The sequence below is a fragment of the Gracilinanus agilis genome, chromosome 4, assembly GCF_016433145.1.
Source record: "Gracilinanus agilis isolate LMUSP501 chromosome 4, AgileGrace, whole genome shotgun sequence".
Classification (NCBI taxonomy): Eukaryota; Metazoa; Chordata; class Mammalia; order Didelphimorphia; family Didelphidae; genus Gracilinanus; species Gracilinanus agilis.
In genome coordinates this window covers 233,399,983-233,420,323 of record NC_058133.1, presented here as the reverse complement: position 1 = coordinate 233,420,323, position 20,341 = coordinate 233,399,983, and the positions used below count along the sequence as shown (strand labels likewise).

General features: G+C 38.6%; 1 protein-coding gene across 1 annotated transcript in view; it reads right to left on the bottom strand.

The window, feature by feature from the left end:
• TIMP2 (TIMP metallopeptidase inhibitor 2) overlaps window positions 1-20,341 on the bottom strand; it is an 89,517-nt gene that overhangs the window by 32,266 nt on the left and 36,910 nt on the right. Inside the window, exon 2 of the mRNA XM_044671909.1 lies at window positions 2,678-2,778. Within this exon, the coding sequence (XP_044527844.1) occupies window positions 2,678-2,778 (101 nt within the window). The remainder of the gene's footprint in view (window positions 1-2,677; window positions 2,779-20,341) is intronic.

Here is a 20,341-nt window from a genome sequence, read left to right as displayed (position 1 = left end):
AACATCTTTTTGTAGCTAGTGTAAAGCATTAGCTCTTCCTGTCATTCAAATCCTGGGCTCCTTATTTCCTTGTATCCATTGTAGAGCTAACTAATCATATTTTCTAGCCTTTTGTTCCCTCAAAAGGTGTATCAGACCCACAAGTTCTATTAATCTTTGGAGAATCATCTTTGGCAGTACATTATCCCAAAGACACTGGTCCTAGAGTCCTGGAGCTTTGGCACTTGACTCTTTGTGGAGGTTGAATATTAAGAATATTATCTCTTATCCTGATTAAAGATTTGGTATTTCTGGCTACTTTAGTGGTTCTGTGTTTTTCCAAATTTGAAGAGACACCAGATTTGAACTTGGGTCTTCCTAACTCTAAGTCCAGCACTCTATTCATTGCTGCCTCCCTAGCACATAATCAGCACTTAAAATGACTGATTTGCTTTCATGTATAATAAAGATAAAAATGATAGCTGCCATTTATTTAGCACTTGTATGTTTGCCAAGTGCTTTAAGTATATTTTCTCATTTGATCCTCAAAATAATTCTGTGAGGTTTTCATTCTCATTTTACAGATGAGGAAACTGAGGCAGATAGTTAAGTGTCTTCCCCAGGGTTTCATAACTAGTTAATGAGGCAGGATTTGAATGTTTCTGACATCTCTGCTCTGGATCTCATCCTTTCTCAGCTTTTCCCTGAGAAAGTGTGCTCTCTCACACTTACCCCTTCCCTCTCCAACTTCCTTTGATCTTTTTTCCCCTCCTGCATTTAAATATGCCTGTCTTCCCAATCTTAAATAATAAACACCATAATTCAAACCATGTGACTTACTATTGTATTTTCTCCTACTTATCATAATCAATCTCCCCCAACAAGTAGGTGTATTCTTGCCTTCTCCATTTCTTCACCATTCATTCCGTAAAGCCCAGCATAGTTAATCCTCTCCATCTTTCCTTTCTTGAAACCCTTAAAGCTCTTAATAGCCACACCACCAACTTCAAGCAGCATTGATATAAATAACCTTATTTAAAGAGATGGTAAGCACCCCTAAGGTAGAAGGAACAATCTCCATTATTCCACAATCCAGTATCTTATAAGAGTGCTAGACTTGGAGCCAGGAAGACCTGAGTGTGAATCTTTATCAGTTGTGTGACTATGTGCAAGTCATTTCACTTCCCTAGGTCTCCTTACCTTGAAAATGAAAATATCAATAGTACTCATCCTCTTGGGATTGTTGGGAGGCTTGAATGAGATGGTGCATGTAAAACATTTTGCAAATCTTAAAGCACTATGTGAATGACAGCTCTCATTATTATTATAATAAGATTCCCCAGAGCAATAGGTCTGGTACTTAGCACATTGTAAGTACTAGATAACTGTTCCCAACCAATCAACAATCATTCAGAAATGACGTGAAAAGATATGCATGAAAATGTGCATGTAAATCATGGGAGATTAACATTTGCTTTACTAAAACTCAAGTTGATATACTTTTTGGAAAATTCATATATATGTGGTTAGGTACTTTTATGTTTTATATAACATTTTCTCCACCAAAATCTTTCTCTGATTCTTAAAGATTCTTAAAGGGTTCAATTCTGGGTTCTTACCAGCTGTTGTTGTTCAGTTATTTTTCAGTCATATCTGATTCTTCATGATCACATTTGGGATTTTCTTGGCAAAGATACTGGAGTGGTTTGCCATTTCCTTCTCCAGATCATTTTACAGATGAGGAAATGGAGGCAAGCAGGGTTAAGTGACTTGCCCAGAATCACACAGCTAGTAAATATTTGAGGATACATTTGAACTCAGAAAAATTAATCCTCCTGGCTCCAAGTCCAGAACTCTTTCCACTGAACCACCCATACCAGGAAAAATCCAAGTTTTGTGGGTCTCATTATTTTTTGATAAAGACCAAACATAGATCAGGGCAGAAAGATTCACCACAATGATGACTGATGATGATGATGATGATGACAATAACAGCTGATATTTATATAGCATTTTACTGTTTGCAAAGCACTTTATATACATTATAAAAATGAAGACCTGCAATCATCTGTAAGGTTAGGAACCAAGTGACCATGCTAATTGTGAAAAGAGGCAAGAATGTGATCTGTTCTGGTAGCAGCTAGGTAAGTACAAAAACAACATTTCCATAGCATTTTATAAATCTTTTTTTTTTTTAACCCTTGTACTTCGGTGCATTGTCTCATAGGTGGAAGAGTGGTAAGGGTGGGCAATGGGGGTCAAGTGACTTGCCCAGGGTCACACAGCTGGGAAGTGGCTGAGGCCGGGTTTGAACCCAGGACCTCCTGTCTCTAGGCCTGACTCTCACTCCACTGAGCTACCCAGCTGCCCCCTCCATAGCATTTTAATGTTTTCAAAATCTCCCGACGTCAAGCCCAGGGCTCTACCTACTATTGAAGAAATCACAAATCCTTCAAAATATCAAAATAGTATATATTCTCTACAATCCTCTTTAATAATTGATTATCTGCTATAGTTTCATCACATGGAAAATGTTCTGGGGTTATAAAATGCTAAATATAAACACATTGTTTCCTGATGGCCTTCTAATTTCCCATTTTATAAGACCCAAGAGTACTTTTGTTTTAGCAATTACCCTAGAAATAAGACTTAGAAGTACAGTGTATTCAGTATGATACAACATCAAAACATTGGTTACCTTTATCTGTTTAATCTCATATTGAATCCTTTTTATGGGATTTCCATAAATATCATTTCCAGAGTCCACTTCTTTCCCACTGACAGCTTTAGCTCTGATCACTGTAAGAAACAGACAAAAACAGTAAGGAAATCTGAAAATATTAGCAGGGTGGATGGCCAGAAAAAGCAACATAGGTCTTGTTACAGTGCTCACATAGCTGATGGAAGGCTGAAGAGAAGCAGTGGATTTAGTTTACCTTTAACTAGGTGACCCAGTGGACAAAAGCTGGGCTTGGAGGCAGTAAGATTCATCTTCTTCTTGAGTTTCAATCTGGCCTCAAATACTTATTAACTATGTGACTCTGAGCAAGTCACTTAAACCTGTTTGCCTCAGCTTCCTCATCTTTAAAGTGAGGTGAAGTAGGAAATGGCAAACTACTCCAATATCTTTGTTAAGAAAACCCCAAATACAGAGTTGGATGTGACTGAAAAATGACTGAATAACAACCCTGCCCACCACCCAAGACAAAAAAAAACCCTTTATGTCCCATGATATTAAACAACATTTATGTTTATGTGGTAGAAGTTTATATTTTATCCTAGAAATAAGAGGAAATACTGACATTTCTTGAGAAAGAGAGTGCAACAAGATCAGATTTATGCTTTGGAAAAATGCTGTGGAAGTTGTGTAGAGTAGAGGTGTCAACCAGGACCCAATGAGACCTGCAATACACCTGCAACATTCTTATTGCAATTAGAACCAGGTTAAAATGCAACTGAGAAATATTTGACAAAATAAAAATACAACAGAATATAAGTTAATATATTGCCAGCAGGGATCCTTATGTGTGGTTTAGTGGCCCCATTTCTACCAGAGTTTGACAGCACTAGTATAGAGGATAGACTAAAGAGAGATAAGACTAGAAGCCAGGAATCCAATCAGGAAATTGTTGCCAAGGCACAGGAAACATACAAGAGTCTAAACCAGGTTGGTGACTATATGAGTGGAAAGAAGGCATGTATGAGATGAAGAAATAGAATCATCAATTACCAAGATTTGACAACTGATTGGCTAAAGGGGTCAAGGAAAAAGGATGACCCTGATGTTGGCTATGGCTATCCAAAAAGATGGTGGTGCTCTCAAAAGAAATAAGTTTAAAGGACAGATGAGTCTGGGAGAAGATAATGATAATGTTTTATACAAAATCTCAGCAAAACCTGAAGTTCCTTACTACTTAAGGACTTTGATTCATTCAGCCAGTCAAATACTATATGGTATGTTTGGTGGCAGAAGAAAAACACCGATTCTCAAATATGTAAAAAAAAAAAAAAAAAACCAATAGCTGCCATTCAAGTTAAAAAAAAACCACAAAACACTATCCAGTCAAAGAAGGAACTGATTTGATTGTAGCTCAAAACATACCAACTTAAATGATATTTCCTTCATGAGTTTATTGTGTAAATAATATATATCTTCTGTCATGATATGGGGAATAAGGGAATATGTGTTGCATGAAAGTACTACTATAGCCTATATCAGACCATTAACTCCCTGGGGATGGGAGAGAGGGTGAGAATCTGAATTGCAAAATGTCAGAAAACAATTGTCAAAAATTGTTTTTATATGTAATTGAAAAAAACTTTTTAATTTAAAAAAAAGAAAGTGCATTAAAGTGCTTGTCCTTCTATAACCCCTCCAAAAATTGCCTTTTCCTTTTTTTGTCATCTATGCTAATCTAAGGGGTCTGAAGTATACCCTTAGAGTTGTTTTTAGTTGCATTTATCTTAATTGGTGATCTAGAACGATTTTTTATGTGGTTATTGGTATCTTCCTTTTAGATAGTTCATATCCTTTGACCATTTATTTTCCCAGTGCCTAAAGGCACTGTGGATAGAGCATCAGGCCTGGGGTCAGGAAGACCTCAGTTCAAATCTCTCCAAAGATACTTATTGGCTGGAACCACAGGCAAGTTACTTAACTTCTGCCTGCCTCAGTTTCCTAAACTGTAAAATAGAGATAATAATAGGATCTACTTATAAGGTTGTTATAAGGATGAAATGAAAAACTCATAAAGCACTTCAAATAGTATTTACAACACAGCAAAAACATGAAAATTTTTTTTTGTTTTTTATATATTTGAATCAGTTCCTTACGTATCCTGGGTAGCAAACCTTTGTGAGATAAGCTTGCTTAAAATATTTTCTTCTCATAGGTAACTGTTTCCCTTCTAAGTCTAATTGCAATGATTGTTTTGAAGCATACTCATTTTAAGAAATCAAAATTATCCATCTGTTTCTCTCTACCCTTCATCTGATCACGAGAACTTCTTTTATATTTGCAAAAGATATCTATCTTCTCTAATTTGGTTGTCATTTGACATTTTATATCTAGGTCCTACATCTTTTTTGAGCTTACTGTGTTATATGATGTGAGATGCTGATCTATACACCCATTTTCGGCGACTGTTTTCTGTTCCCCCAGGATTCTTTGTTGAATAGTGCTCAGTAGTTAGTCTTTGGGTTTGCAGAACTTATGTATATTGTTTTTAACCAGTACCAAATAATTACCTCTTTGTAATAATTTGAGAAGGAAGGCTAGACCTCCTTCCTTCACAATTTCTCCCCCAGGAAAGGTAGACCTCTTGTTTTTCCAGAAAAAAAATGTCATTATTATCTTTTTCTAGATCTTTAAAGCAACTATGTGGTAATTTAATTGGTATATCACTGAATAAATTAATATGCCTATGATATGAATAATTTGAATAAATTAATATTTGTAGGTCACTAAATAAATTTAGTATTTAAATAAATTTAGTCATTTTTATTATATTAGTACTGCATAAACATGAGTAAGTTAAAACCTCTCCAATAAACAGAATAGAAACAAGGGCTACCCAGCTCTATATATAAGGATCCCTGTAGGCCATCTAAGTCAGTATGACTTAGAAAATCACATGTTAACAGTCTCTATGTTCTATTGTATTTTTACTTTGACAAATATTTCCCAATTATATTTTAATCTGGTTTGGGTGGTACTTAGGAGTACTGTGAGGAAAACAGTCCATTTCCTCAATGAACTTGTATTTAGTTGCTAAGTTCCTGTATGCTAAGTTCTCATACCAGAGAAATACAGAAGAAACCAAAGGAAAAATTATTTCTGCAAAGTGAAATCTTACCAGAAAAGGTGAGAATAAGCAGAAAGAAGAACTCCTATGTTCCCAGCTTCCTTGTGTAAACTTCCAGAATAAAAAGTGGCACAATCTTCCCAAAATAGTCTATTTTTTGTTGACAACGTTTAAAATAAAATTTTATTGATATCTTTTGTTTCTACATCACCTTTATTTCAAGATATTATTCTTTCTCATTATCTGAGAGCCATCCTTTATAACAAAGAATAGAAATGGGAGGGGACAAACATTTCAACAAAACCAACCTACATGGATAATGTAATTTTTTTTTTAACCCTTAATTCTGTGTATTGGCTCCTTGGTGGAAGAGTGGTAAGGGTGGGCAATAGGGGTCAAGTGACTTGCCCAGGGTCACACAGCTGGGAAGTGTCTGAGGACAGATTTGAACCTAGGACCTCCCATCTCTAGGCCTGACTCTCATTCCACTGAGCTACCCAGCTGCCCCGATAATGTAATTTTTAAAAGCCCAGAGTACAAAAATTAATTATAAAGTGATAAGAATGATTGCACTAAGGTACTTTCAAACTTGAACATTCTGAGTAAGTGGCAAAAATCATCCTCATTAAATCTGAAGTCACATATTCTGTCACCTGATACCTGGTAGCTGACGATGAAACTCGGATCTTTTCCAGATTTCAAGTCTGGCAGTCTTTGTACAAGAGCAGGAATTTAAGGATCAAAATACCAAGTCTAAGAAAATCAAGAGACAGTTTTTGTTAGGGACCAAGACTTTAAGAAAAGATAGTCACTCTTCTAAGAATAGATATCATTCACTCTTCTAAGATAAGATATTGATCATAGGCCCAGCCATGCTTGGAGACAGTAAGACGCCACCAGAGATTTTCTATGCTCCCTTTCCGCGTTCCTTTCCCCCTTAGTATCTGCCGACCCCCTTCTGCCCTCAGCGTATATATTCTTGTCATAGATCTACAATAAACGAGCCTTGCTTCCACCAACATAACTCTGTCTGTCTTGCGCGCAAGGTCTCCCCTCTTCTTTCCCTATGGGTAATTAGGTTGCCGTTTCCCCGGACCCCTCGGTTGTGTCCGGCTGGACCCGGACAAGTTTTATCATCATTAATTCAGGAGGTTGAAAATTAGCAGTTACTAATAAAAAAGGAAGAAATAGTCATTTAAGTTTAATTTCTGTAACTCCTCAAGTTTCTGGGGATCCCCAAAATCACCTGCTCTAAGAACTCTTTCTTCATGTTGGTCTAGCTAAATTCTGGTGAGACTAGCATTCACCAGATCTGAGTTTGAGTTACAACCACTTAAAGCTGTACAACTTTAGGCAAATCCTTTCCTCTCTCTGGACCTCAATTTTCTCCTTTGGGGAAAAGGACTAATCTTAAGAGTCCCTTAATAATAATAATGTATAACAATAATAATTTGTGTCTCTTCAGTTCCAGCCCTTACCTGGTTGTGCCCCTACTACTTTAAAAGTTGAAGTGGGAACATTTTAGCAGGCCTGTCTGCAGGGCAATTCATATTAATGTTCCAGTCACCAAAAGCCAAGAGGATCTATTAAAATAACATTTATCTGTGGGCCCTTTTATTGACTTTATCATCTATGCCTAACTAAATGCCTAATAAATGTATGTGCTCCATGGTAATTAAGTAATGGATCAGACTCTTGAAATTTTATTTCATTTCAATCCTAAACTGTCTAGGCAGTCTTCATGATGTGCTCTTCAGGTAGCATGATCATACACCATTCTTTGCTGATCAAATAATAAATATAGTATAACTATAATGCTGGTTATAGAATAATACCTCACCTATCAGGAATTCAGCTCCTGACAATTCCAGCTGATTCTGCATAAATCAGGAAGGAAGCCAAAAAGACTTTGGGCAGCCAAAAGAGAAGACACAATATCTTTGTTCTAAGAAGGTTCACTTACTTTGCTCAAAGGAGAGTCTGACAGGCCTTCACTCAGAGCTTGCTTACTCTTAAAGACCTTTACACACAATTCAAATAAGCTTAGTTCTGAGGTGTCTAAGCCTAAAGCATATTAGAAGTAGTAAATTAAAGGGAGTGGGAAGGAAAAAGGGCTGCCATGGCAGCTGGGCTGATAATAGTAAGAAGTGACAGTTCACAGCAAGGTTAAAGACAGGAAAAACTGTAAACAAACTCAAGAACTCAAAAAACACAATGGGTGAGGGCCATTCAGGGTAGGCACAAATGACCATTTATACTTTAGTAGGCTATAGAGCTATATGTATATGCCAGGTTAAGTACAAAAAGATGTTTGTTCACAATAAGATTCTTGAGTCACCAAAAAAAGTTTAAATTTGGTTCAATATATTCTGTTTAAGAAGGAAAGGAAAGGCATCATATAGCAAGTTAGGCTGGACGTGCATGATACATTTCGGGAGATTTTCTTCCATATTGGTTAAAATTATTTTAAAGTTTTGGTGCTTAAAGGAACAAACCTCTAGATACTGGAAGAACTCATTTATTCCCTGAGGGTTCTATATAGCTTAATTTTTTTGCATAAAATTATCTCTAATGAGGAACAATGAATCAGAGTAATGACAGGGAAAGAGAATTATTCCCTTTTAACTTTGGGCTGTATTACATTTTTCAGGTTACCATGATAGCTTACTGATAGAGTATCTTGAATGAATATACCTTCCTTGCTTCCTTGCATTGTTCCCAGGTGATAGTTTTATACATTCTTCCTGATAAGGATTTGAGTCAAAGAGAAACAAACTGACATTAACCAATCCACTAACAGATCCTGTGATTAATATGGTCTGAAATAAAGTGAGGGATAAGGGTATCTGGGTCCCTCCTCCAGTGGTTGGCCAGCTCTGGTCTAACAGGAATCTCAAATTGGTCTTGGATAGTTAGTGTGGGTATTGCCTGGGCTTTGCTGGTAGACCTACAGTTTAAATGTCTTGATACTTGTGGTAATAGTCTAGTTTTGTCTTTTAGGGATGGGAATTTCTTGCTTCAATCTGCAAAAGAGGGTCAAAGGAGGAAAAGTTATGAACAGGAAAGATTCACTTATCTGAATTTTTACACAAGTAGAGCTCAGATACTATTGGTATCAACTGGCCAGGGTTCAAAAAGGACTGGTGGGGAGCAGCTAAGTGGCTCAGTGATCTGAGAGCCTGGCCTATAGATAGGAGTTCCTGGATTCAAATCTGGTCTCAGACATTTCCTACCTGTGTGGTCCTGGACAAATTACTCAACCTCACTGCCTACCCCTACCACTCTTTTGCCTTGGAACCAATACATAGTATAAATTCTAAGATGGAAAGTAAGGGTTAAAAAAAAGAAGAAGAAGAACTAGTGTTGGGCCCAAGCTGGTTGAACTGAGCACTGGGGTAAGAGGAATATGGCTAGTGTAAGCTCTGATAGCATTTTAAATTCTGAAGATATACCTACCCATGGTGCCTCCTAATTAATTACCTGTTATTATTTATTTTATCATATTGGTACCTTTGGAGACATGAAATGTCAGCTAAAATAGGGCTTTCGGTTCATGAGTCAAAAATGAAGAGAAGAAATAAAAGAAGGGAAAGGACTCTCCTGGCCTAGTTAGCAACCTTACCCAGTACCCACGTATGACCCAATACTGCATAAGTATCAGCTCCTACATTAGGCTTTTCCTGATTATTATGATTATCAGCATTCTCTCCCCTTAAAATGATAATTTATCTGTGTAATGTTGTATCCCTCAGCAGAATGAATGTTTCTCAGAGGAATATACGACTTTCTTTTTGTCTGAATCCTCATCACTTTGTAAGATGTTTATATATAGTAGATGCTTAGAAAAATGCTTCTTGAATCAAATTACAATGAATTCAGCTGCACAGTATTTGAATAGGTAGTCCAAGTACTTTCTATGTAAGCATGGGTCAGCAGATTAGCCCTTAGGGGTTGTTGTTCATTGTTCAGTCATGTCTGAGTCTTCTTGATTCTGTTTGGGGTTTTCTTGGCATACATACTGAGTGGTTTGCTGGTTCAATGTATTAAAGCCATTGGAGAAATAGGATCAAATTTAGGGCCTGTTATCTGGATTCCCTACGTGACCAATCTAGACTGAGGCAGTCTTTGTGTTTGGTCCTGATCACCTGAGCCCCAAAAAGGCTCTGGTACCAGCAGGTAGGTTAATCCAAAATCAACTTGATCCCTCCAAGAAGCTATTAGGAGTCATTTAGAGAAACAGAGTCTGTAACAGATATTTTATCTGGATCCCATTACAAAATCATCGGCAAGTAAAACTGTGTGTATGATTTTCTGCACTGCATGCAGGATGCAGACTGAATGGGCCATCTAAGATAAAAATCTGAGGCTCCTCTTTTGACTCAGTCTTTGATCCCCACCTTTTTTACAATTCTTATTGGAGAGCTTTGAAGTGGCAGACCAGCTTCTAATGAGTTGATGATTTCCTTCCTTGATAATTGAAGAAGCCTAAATCCTAAACAAATGCTGATCCCATATTCAGATTAAAACCTGAGTCTTTAGTCTGAATGCAGATTTCAATTGATGAGCATCTCCATAGGATATTTCCTCTCCTGGAATTATCCCCTGCTGAATTGGGGTTTGGAATTTGACCATTTGTCTTTGCATCTGTATTCTTTAGACTTCAATGGATTATGCGTGATTTATTGCCCCTTACCAACTGTGACTCCTTTTTGCTTGAAATCAGTATATAATAAACTTCCATGTCCGCAGAATTCGGGACAGCATGGGCCAACCACTAGTCTAGTTGTTCTCATTTTCTTTCTCCTGCCTTAACCATCCTATGCCACCACGCCGCTCAGGACCCCAAAAAATCATATAGAGGCATGGCTCCCTATAGTTTGCCATTTCTTTCTTCAGTGATTTAAGGCAAACAGAGGTTAATGACTTACCTCAGGTAATGCGGCTAGAAAGTATCTGAAGCCAGATTTGAATTTAAGTTTTCTTGACCCATCTTGTTGCCTTGATAGCCCTGAGGAAAGGTTTCCCTAACTCAATGTGCCTTGCCCAACATGGTGCCTCTCACCTGTGGAGTCCCAAGAATTAATTTCATATGAAATGAGAAATATAGGGACTTGTAGACATTGGAGGTAATGAGGAAATAGGAACAAAGGAAAGAACATAAGAGTATAGCAGTTTGTATGATAGGGATACTCTCTTGAAAAACTGAATATGAAACATTATTAATATGGAGTTGAATTTATAGACTGATTTTTGAGGCTGCTTTCAGAAAGTAGAAAGGAAAATTTCATAGCTTTATATTAACTATATACCCCTTTCTATATACCTCAGTGTCTTACTGAAGGAATTGGACTGGGTCATCTCTGAAGTACCTTTCAGTTCTAAAATTTTGTATTTCTATAATTCCCAGAGATATAAAGAACAGAAGAAAGGAGAAACAGATGTAGGCAGGAAACCCTTGCAAAAGGTAGAAGCATTCCCAAGGTGAAGCCCCATCAATCAACAAACAATTATAAACCCAGAATAATAGGCTGACAAGAACAGAGAGAAAACTGTGATGACACAATGCAAACCTCCCTCAATATGTCTGGCAGAATGGGACTGGAGTTTTATGAAATAGCCACCATCACCTAGGAAGAAGTCAATTCACAAGAACCTCTTTCATAAAAGGAAACTTCTAAACTGTATACATAAATTGCCAGATTGCCTTCCTGAGGATGGCTGTTTGTCTTGGGAATTGCTCAGTTAAAGCAGGTAAAGCAAGGAAAGTCTCTTTTACATCCAGGGTTCTTAACTTCAGATCTGTTTTTTTAAAAAGATTTTGATGATTGTATTTCAATAATTAGATTTCTTGTGTATTTTATATGTTTAAGAACATTTTGACAAAGGGTCCATGACTTCACCAGACTTCCAAAAGGGTCCACGACACAAAAAAAGTTTAAGAGCCCTTCCTCTATATGTTTTCAGAAACCAGAGTCAAAAAGAGAAGTATTTGTGCCCCTTCTATTGTTACAGCTGCAACAAGCCAAAAAAACTTGACCTCTCCCTTAGTTGGTTCAGATTTTATTTTTGCCATTAACACAATATCTGGGTTTGAGATCAAGAGTGATACATTCGCTGGCAAACTCACTGCCAGATGTTTGCTATTGGAATGCCAAATGTCAACTGAATTAAAAGCACGAGTTACTGAAACCCATTCCCTTCCACTGCTCTGGGTTGGCACATCTGAAAAGAGACCACATGATGTCACTTCCCTCCTCAAGAAGCCTGTAAAAACAATTTCTACAAAACTAACAGGACTTGAAATGTGAAAAGAACTAGGAGGTAGAAACTCAAAAATCCAGGAAAGATATGATCCATAGAACCCTAGAATCTTAGAGTGGGAAGAGACCCCTCAGTGGACAGCTATGCCAATTCAACAACAAGGACTTGTTAATTTTCTAAGTGCCAGGCATTATACTAAGGCAACCCATTCCAAAAAGGAATTCCTACTACATTAGCATACTGGATAAATGATCTATTCAGACTCTGCTAGCAGAACTCTAATGAAGTGTAGCCCAGTCACTGCCCTGCAGAGGCAGACCATTCCTCTCTGGAATAGCTCTAATAGTTAGAAACCTTTTACTGATTCTAAGAAATATGCCTGTATTTGCCTATTGGCAACTTCCATCCATTGCTCATGGTTTTGACCTCTGGGGCAAGTTTAATTCCTCCTGTAAAATTCTACATATAGAAACCCTTCAAATTCTTTAACAGAGCTATGATGTCCCCTTTAGTTCACTTTCCCAGGTTAAAGATCTCTAGTTTCTTCAACACCATATATGACTGGCCAAACCCTTTTACTACCCTACCTGTCTTCCTCAAGTGCAATTTATTGATCACTAAAAAGCATTAAATGCCTACTAAATTTTAGGCTAGACCACATGGGATACAAACAAAAGTGAGTCCCTGCCCTCAAGAAACTAACATTTTAATAGAATAAAATATGCTCACAGATGAGTAAATGCAGGATATTTGTTTAGTTATTTTAGTTGTGTACAATTCTGTGAACTCATTTAACATTTTCTTGGCAAAGACATGGAGTGTTTACCATTTCCTTTTCTAGCTCATTTTACAGATGAGGAAACCCAAGCAAAGAGGGTAAAGAAAATATTCTAGCCATGGTGGACAACCTATATACACGAGGTAGGATATGGGGGACACTAAAGGGGCCAGTTAGCCAAAATGAGGAGTGAAGAGTGATCAGCCTGGGAAGACAGGTTGGAGCCAGACCATGAGGAACTATAAATGACAGACAGGAAGTTTCTGATGCTCTTTCCACTGCAATAGGCTGTAGTTAGGCAGCCAGATTCCAATGACGCCAAGCCAAGGGGAAGGAGGATCCCAGAAGTTACTGGCCCTCTTTCAAGCCACATTAACCCTACCTGAGAAAAAAGACTTGTGTACCACTCCCTCTACAAATGTCCGCTGTTAGGGACCAAGACTTTAAGAAAAGATAGTCACTCTTCTAAGAATAGATATCATTCACTCTTCTAAGATAAGATATTGATCATAGGCCCAGCCATGCTTGGAGACAGTAAGACGCCACCAGAGATTTTCTATGCTCCCTTTCCGCGTTCCTTTCCCCCTTAGTATCTGCCCACCCCCTTCTGCCCTCTGCCTATATATCCTTGTCATAGATCTGCAATAAACGAGCCTTGTACCCATCAAAACGACTCTGTCTTGCATGCAAGGTCTCCCCTCTTATTCCCCTATGGGTATTTAGGTTGCCGTTTCCCCGGACCCCTCGGTTGTGTCCGGCTGGACCCGGACAGTCCGCCCTCTTCTCCAGGCCACAAATGTTCAATTGCTCTCCAAGGACCTCTAAGGACGAGGATAGAAACATAATTTACTCTGACTAGATAGTCCTTCCAAATCAATCCACAAGACTTTTGCAGAAATAAATGCCCCTAAATTCAAACTATATTTACTAAAACTAGTTTTTGGCATGCTTTCTTTACTAGACTTGATTGCCTCTGAGGGCTCTGCCAATTCTAAGATTCTGTTATTTCCAAGGTAAATGTGAAAGGCAATGTCATTATTCTCAGGAGGATAATCTGCTAACTTAGGCAAGAATGTAAGCATTATGGGAGAGAGACCAAAAAGGCCAAAGTTAACAGATACTTAAGACTGCTCTGACTCCTAGTTGTGTGATCCTGGGCAAGTCACTAAACCCCAATTGCTCAGCCCTTATAGATCTTCTGCCTTGGAACCAAAACTCAGTTCAAGTCCTGCTTATGACACAAAGGCAAGTCCCTTAGCCACTCCACGTTTCAGTAAAGTCTAAGACTAGATGTTACAGACAAATTGCCATCTATATTAATAGAAGAAATTTCTATACCAGGCATTATGGAGCCAAACCTCCTTCCTGTCCCCCCCAAAAAATCATAGGGAGAGAGAACACTGATGGACCAGAATCACTTCAAGTCTTACTGTTTGGCAAAAACAGGCAAAGATATAGACTAGATGACCTTTCAAATCTAAATCCATTTCAGGATGAGGAAAATACTACCCTACTCCTTTTATGGCATCTCCTCTGGAAATTAAAGAACTAGATAAAAGATCCAAATCAGATTTGGTAACTGTCCAAATGCTATCCTTGAGATTAACTCAAGGGATTCAGTTCCAATTGCACTTAACTCATTGACTTTAATTATACTTCATCTTACAATTTCCAGTCTCTGTTCTGGAAGGAAAAGTGATAGTGACCAAGATCTGCATTTGCATTCATTGTTGCTAATTTGCAGTGGACATCTTCATAGTACCAGAGAAAATATGAGCCAGATCCTTACCCTCAGTGAAAGGCTATGGAAACACTTCTTCCCTGGGCCATCACATTGAGACCGTAATTCCTCAGCATTAGCTAAGGACTTTGCTAGCCAAAATGAACCAAGGAATGATTGCATTATTCCCATTAGAATGAATTTAGGATTTGGTGTTCCATTAAAGCAAACAACGTTTAGGCAGGTAAAGCTTATTCAATCCTTTCTTCATTCTGAAAGGGGTTGGAGATTAATCCTTTTCAGACCTACTTACCTCTCATCGCTGGTTTAAGATGTGATCTTCTCTTAGGTAATCAATCTTTTCCTCACTTCTCCACTTGGAGACTTAATTAGCTACCCTACAGCTGGAATAATTATTTTTTATCCCAGGGGCAGGTCCACTGGTCCCTTCTCTTCTATTTTATGGAATTTATATCAGATAAAGTTTTAAATAGCATTTACTATTAATAGCAATTAATAGTTAACAATAGTTCAAGCCTCTCCCCTCCATTCACAGAGTTTGGACATTCTGATCTAATTTAAATTTTGTATATTTATAGCTAACCCTTACCATCTTTTACATATTTGAATCAAAATCAGGATAAGGAAAATGATTAGACAAAAAAAAGCAAGAATGTATTATACTTCCTGTTACTGAGTGGATACTTCATAAGTAGCATAAGAAATGAGAATATGAAGATTTCAGAGAAGCCCAGGAAAACTTGTATAAAATTGATGTATGCAGAGTGAACAGAGAAAACAACATATTGAATAACTGTAGTAATGCAAATGAAAATAGCAATAGAACAAAAGTCAAATGCTATGTAATTAATTGAGAGAAAGCAGACTAATGGTGTGTAATATTGCATACACTATCAGATGTCCATGTGACATTGTATTGGTTTTGCTTGGCAGTTTTTCTTTGCTATAAAGGAAGAATGAAAATGATTGTATGAGTCTGGTGTAAAAATAAAAGTCATGATATTTTTTAAAGCCAACGTTTCAAAGAACTTCAAGTAGAGAATGATCATTTGTCCTATATGAAACCAAATCTTTACTTGCCTGAAGGCAGAGGATTTATTAGATGACCTCTGAAGGCCCTTTTACCTCTGCAATCCAGTGTGTTCTGATTTTCCAATATGTGATCCAACTATACTGTTTTTTCTTCAAAACTTCCAGGACACATCACAATTTTCTTAGGTTCTTAAAGCACTTACATCAAAAGTTCTTCTCATGTCCAACCCTAATTTTGAAATGCAATCATATTCCCTCTTATCCTGTCCTTTGAGGGCAGAGAGTTCATTAGGATAAAATTGTTTAGGCAGTTAAATGAACTTTAGGCCTTGTTTAGCTGGCACAAGAAGCACAGAATTATAAAGCAACAATGTCAACAACATCTCAGGGATTTAACTGCAGTCAGAAAAGCTATGCCCACCTCTCTTTTCCACCCCTATACACCCAGTCTCCCAATTTCCATGTCATTTAGAACCTTGGAAATGAGTCAGATGTCCAGAAAGTCAGTTTGTAGTCTAACTCTATAAAAACTATAAGGATCAAAGGCAGCTAGGTGGCTCAATGGATTGAGAGCTAGGCCTAGAGACTAGCGGTCCTGGTTTCAAATTTGGTCTCAGATATTTCCTAGCTGTGTGATTGGAGGCAAGCCACTTAACTCCCATCCAGTCTTCACTATTCTTCTACCTTGGAACTAATACACAGTATTGATTCTAGGATAGAAGGTAAAGGTTTAAAAAAAGCTATAAGGATCCAGTTCTTTTCAGCAGCTCAAAAACTCATGTTAAATGCAATTCAGGGGGGCAGCTGGGTAGCTCAGTGGATTGAGAGCCAGGCCCAGAGACAGAAGGTCCTAGGTTCAAATCTGGCCTCAGATACTTCCTAGCTGTGCGACTCTGGGCAAGTCACTCAACCCCTATTGCCTAGGTTGCCCAGCCCTTACTGCTTTTCTGGCTTGGAACCAATACACAGTATTGATTCTAAGGTGGAGGTTAAGGGTTTAAAAAAATAAAATTAAATTAAAATAAATGCAACTCAGGGATTACTGCTAGACTCCCAACTACTTGCTTGAATTTAAATAATTCATTTAATTTAGGCCTTTTAGGGCATAATTTAAAAAACAGCTTAAATCTAGATTTAGGCAGTGTATTAATTCCTTCAAATAGTACACATTGACCTCATACCTACACGGAGGTGATGTGGCAGCTCCTGCTGCTTCTAAGAGACTGCTAAACACTCCCTAACATATATAATAGTGGTGACTATAGTAACCAAAAAAGAGAACTGGGTTCCTGAAGCCCTCCAGTGATTTATCAGAGCTAATTTCCAGACTCTTCATCTAAGGCAGGGGTCGGCAACGTATGGCTCTTTCTGCAGGAGCCATAAAGTCAAATTTTTTTCAGGCACTGTTACAGGAGTACACTGTGAGCACTGTACGGCTCTCACGAAATTACATTTCAAAAAATGTGGCATTTATGGCTCTCAGGGGCAAAAAGGTTGCCGACCCCTGATCTAAGGGTACAAGGAAATGGTGAGAGACTATGGACAGAGAAAGGAAAGATGACAGGAAACTCTTTACTACATCAGTGCTGTCTTTAGATCCTGAAGTCTGTGGGCTCTCTCACTGTTGCCTCTCTCTAAAGTTCTTTCTAACTTTCTGCCTTGCTCTTCCCTCAATTTAGCACTTGTGGAATCTGGGGGGAGGGGAAGATATGAGTATTTTTTCTGAGCTCTTAGTTCAGCCTTTTATTGTTCACCATAGCCTGATCTGGTTTTTGCCAGTGGGTGGAGCAGACCTATGGACTCTCCAAATTCATTCCCCTTTTTGGGAAAGAAAAAGGGTTTTGGGGGGCAGGGCTATAATTTAGCAATTAAAAACAGCACTGTGGTATGTTAGGGAGATGCTCTTTTCTCTTTATTAGCATCTGTAAAAGAGAAACCAAGCCACTAGATTCCCGGCTCTACTCCACACGCAAGAGGCTACTAGGAAGGGGTACTTTTGGAAGAGAACAAAGGCTTGAGAAAAGAATGAAACTGAAGGTGGTGAGGTCAGTGAGTTGTGAGCATAACAAGCTAAGTAAGAATCACTCTGCCTGCATAAATGCCAGTATTTATAAATGCTCAAAGCAGGAAGGGTACTTAGAGGGTGCATGAGAATCAGGAGATTTGTCTGGGCTCTAGGCCCTACTCTGCCACAGAATAATTGGGTGCTTTTGGGGGAAGTTGCTTCCTCTTTAAGTTTCTCTTCCTTTGTAAAATGAATTAGACAAGTTCTTCCCCCAAGATTCTTTTAGCTTCATAATTCTCTACCTCCACAGATAGATATCAAGGATATCTCCCAAGGATAATGGGAACTTTTCTGAGAAAAAGTTAAAAGAGAGAAGGGCTGTGGCCAAATTTCCCAGTGGCCTAAAATTGGGATTTTCATTTTTCAAGAAGTTATACTATCTTGGATTTTTACCCATACATGGAGGCTATTTGCCCACTAGGTTCGTTCTTCAATAACCAAGGAGAACAGTTGCCACTTCTCTTTTTTCCCCCCATTGAGAGTAATGTTTCCCTGATCTTCAAACAATAATGAAGAGGCAAGAGGCTTTTTGGCTACCTGGAGTCCCTCTCTACCCGGGGATGTTGGTCATTCCAATACCCTTCCTCTCTAGTTCTGCTTTCAGAGGGACTCCCCTCAGCTAGGCCAAAATGCTCCCTGTGGGACAGGCAGCAATTACACTGCCAGAGACCTTGGTCATGGTTCTAGAAGCAGTGGGCTCTAGCCTTTTCCACTCACGTGCTACTGACTCATTTTTTAAAAATGCATCCTAGTCCTGGGAGGATTTGTTCTGAACATTGCAGCTTTGTGGAGGGAAGTGCAGCTCTGCACTTTCTCCGCCAAAACCCCAGTGGTGTAGCCAAGTTTGACTCTGCAAAACCCAGAACCCCTCCCCCCCAGGGGTGGGGGTGGGGAGAAAGAGGATGGAGATCCAATGGAATAGAAGAATGAGGAAGGAAGGGGGAATAAGTAAACAAGAGAGAGGAAGACGACTGAACTGAGACAATTAAAATGAGTGTTCACTAAGGGGAATGTTGGCATTGAAAAGACAATTCAAGATGTGGAGAGTCCATTTTTAGCAAAGCAGGCTGATATATCTTGAGAGAAGGGTTAAGGAGCTCTGTATAAGAGAGCCACACTGAAGGAGAATGGAGTAAGAAAAATCTGGTTTCAAATCCCTGTATTGATAATAGTTATGTGACTGTTAACTTAGAAAAAATGCAGAACTATTAAATAGTCATAAAACCACTCTTTAATCAAGGGAAAGGGGGATGAGGGTTACTTGGCCTCTTATGCAGAGATGCGCCTTGTGCAGAGTCTAAATGAACACTGCTTTGCTCTGCTCCCTGATCCCCCTGGGAGTGCCACCTCGCTAGATGACCACTCCTAGGAACAAAGGAAATTGGGGAACTTTTATACCATTTGGGAAGATCCAGGGGCTGGGAGAGATGATTGACATTATACTGACAGGATACAATCAAGCTAGAGAAAGGGATCATAGCTAGAGGCTAGGATGTAGGGGAAAGGGACTGCTTACACAAAAGATACTAAAGGAATGGTCCCTGCCCAGGTAGTCTTCCTGGGAAGGGTCTTTGATACAATGGGGAAGACTACCTAGGACAAAAGGGTATTTAGCATTTACCCTAGGGTCCATTATTCAGTCTGCAACTGCTAGCCGGAGATTCCCTTCAGGGTGGATTCTCATGGGAACAGGGAACAAGCACAAGCTTTGGGGGTCTCCAAACTACAAACTATTTCTAAACTTGGGGTTCATCATACCTCACTAAGCTACAAGTTTGGGGACTCTAGATTCCATGTCGACATGACAATGGGGCAAATGAGATAAATTCTCTTATTTAGCCTCAGTTTTGTCATCTGTAAATGTTCAAGTGGATCTATGATCTTATTGTTTTGGAAGTTCCCACCAAGAAGGATAGCAACCCCGCCAAGTCTAGACTGAGAGTCTTGTGTGACTCTCATCCATCTCCTCCTGAAAATTTACCATGGGGGATCCACCCAACATGCTGGAGGCCTTCCTTACTCTCTTTTGACATCTAGAGGAACTAGAACTGACTATCCACCGCTAATAATCCTTGTGTAGTGACCAGACCACCTTCTCTTGCTCTCATAAAACTCCTTGATGGTCTTTACTGCGTGTTTCTGAGCTCATTTATTTTATATTGCAGTCTGTCCACACTTATTATGTACCCTTCCTTTGCCTTGTGTGATATTAATTTTTTAATTCTTTAGAGTCAATCAATGGTTGTTCCAGGTCTTACTATCATAGAGCAACACCAGTAAAATGTTTTTATTAAAAAGATGGGCAGACTACCATCATGGGGAGGGAAGGAGGAAGAGAATCTGAATCTCGAAATGTCAGAAAATAATTGTCAAAAATTGTTTATGCATGTAATTAAAAATGTTTTTTAAGTTTAAAATGGGGTTGTTACTTTTATGGAAGCTTGGAGTAAGTAAAAGTACTTTGTAAATTCCTTAAATGTAATATATAGCTCATTGTCCTCCTTTTTAACTCTGGGCCCAGATCGTTGTCTATTCCAGAAAAACCTGCTATTGGACAAGCACCAATGAGTGCCCATTCAGATATATTTTGAAATCTAGGCAACAGATATCATTCATTCATTTAGTCTTTCTTTTGTGGACAGACAAGCCATATTCCTTTAGCTGATTTCAGATCTCTCCTT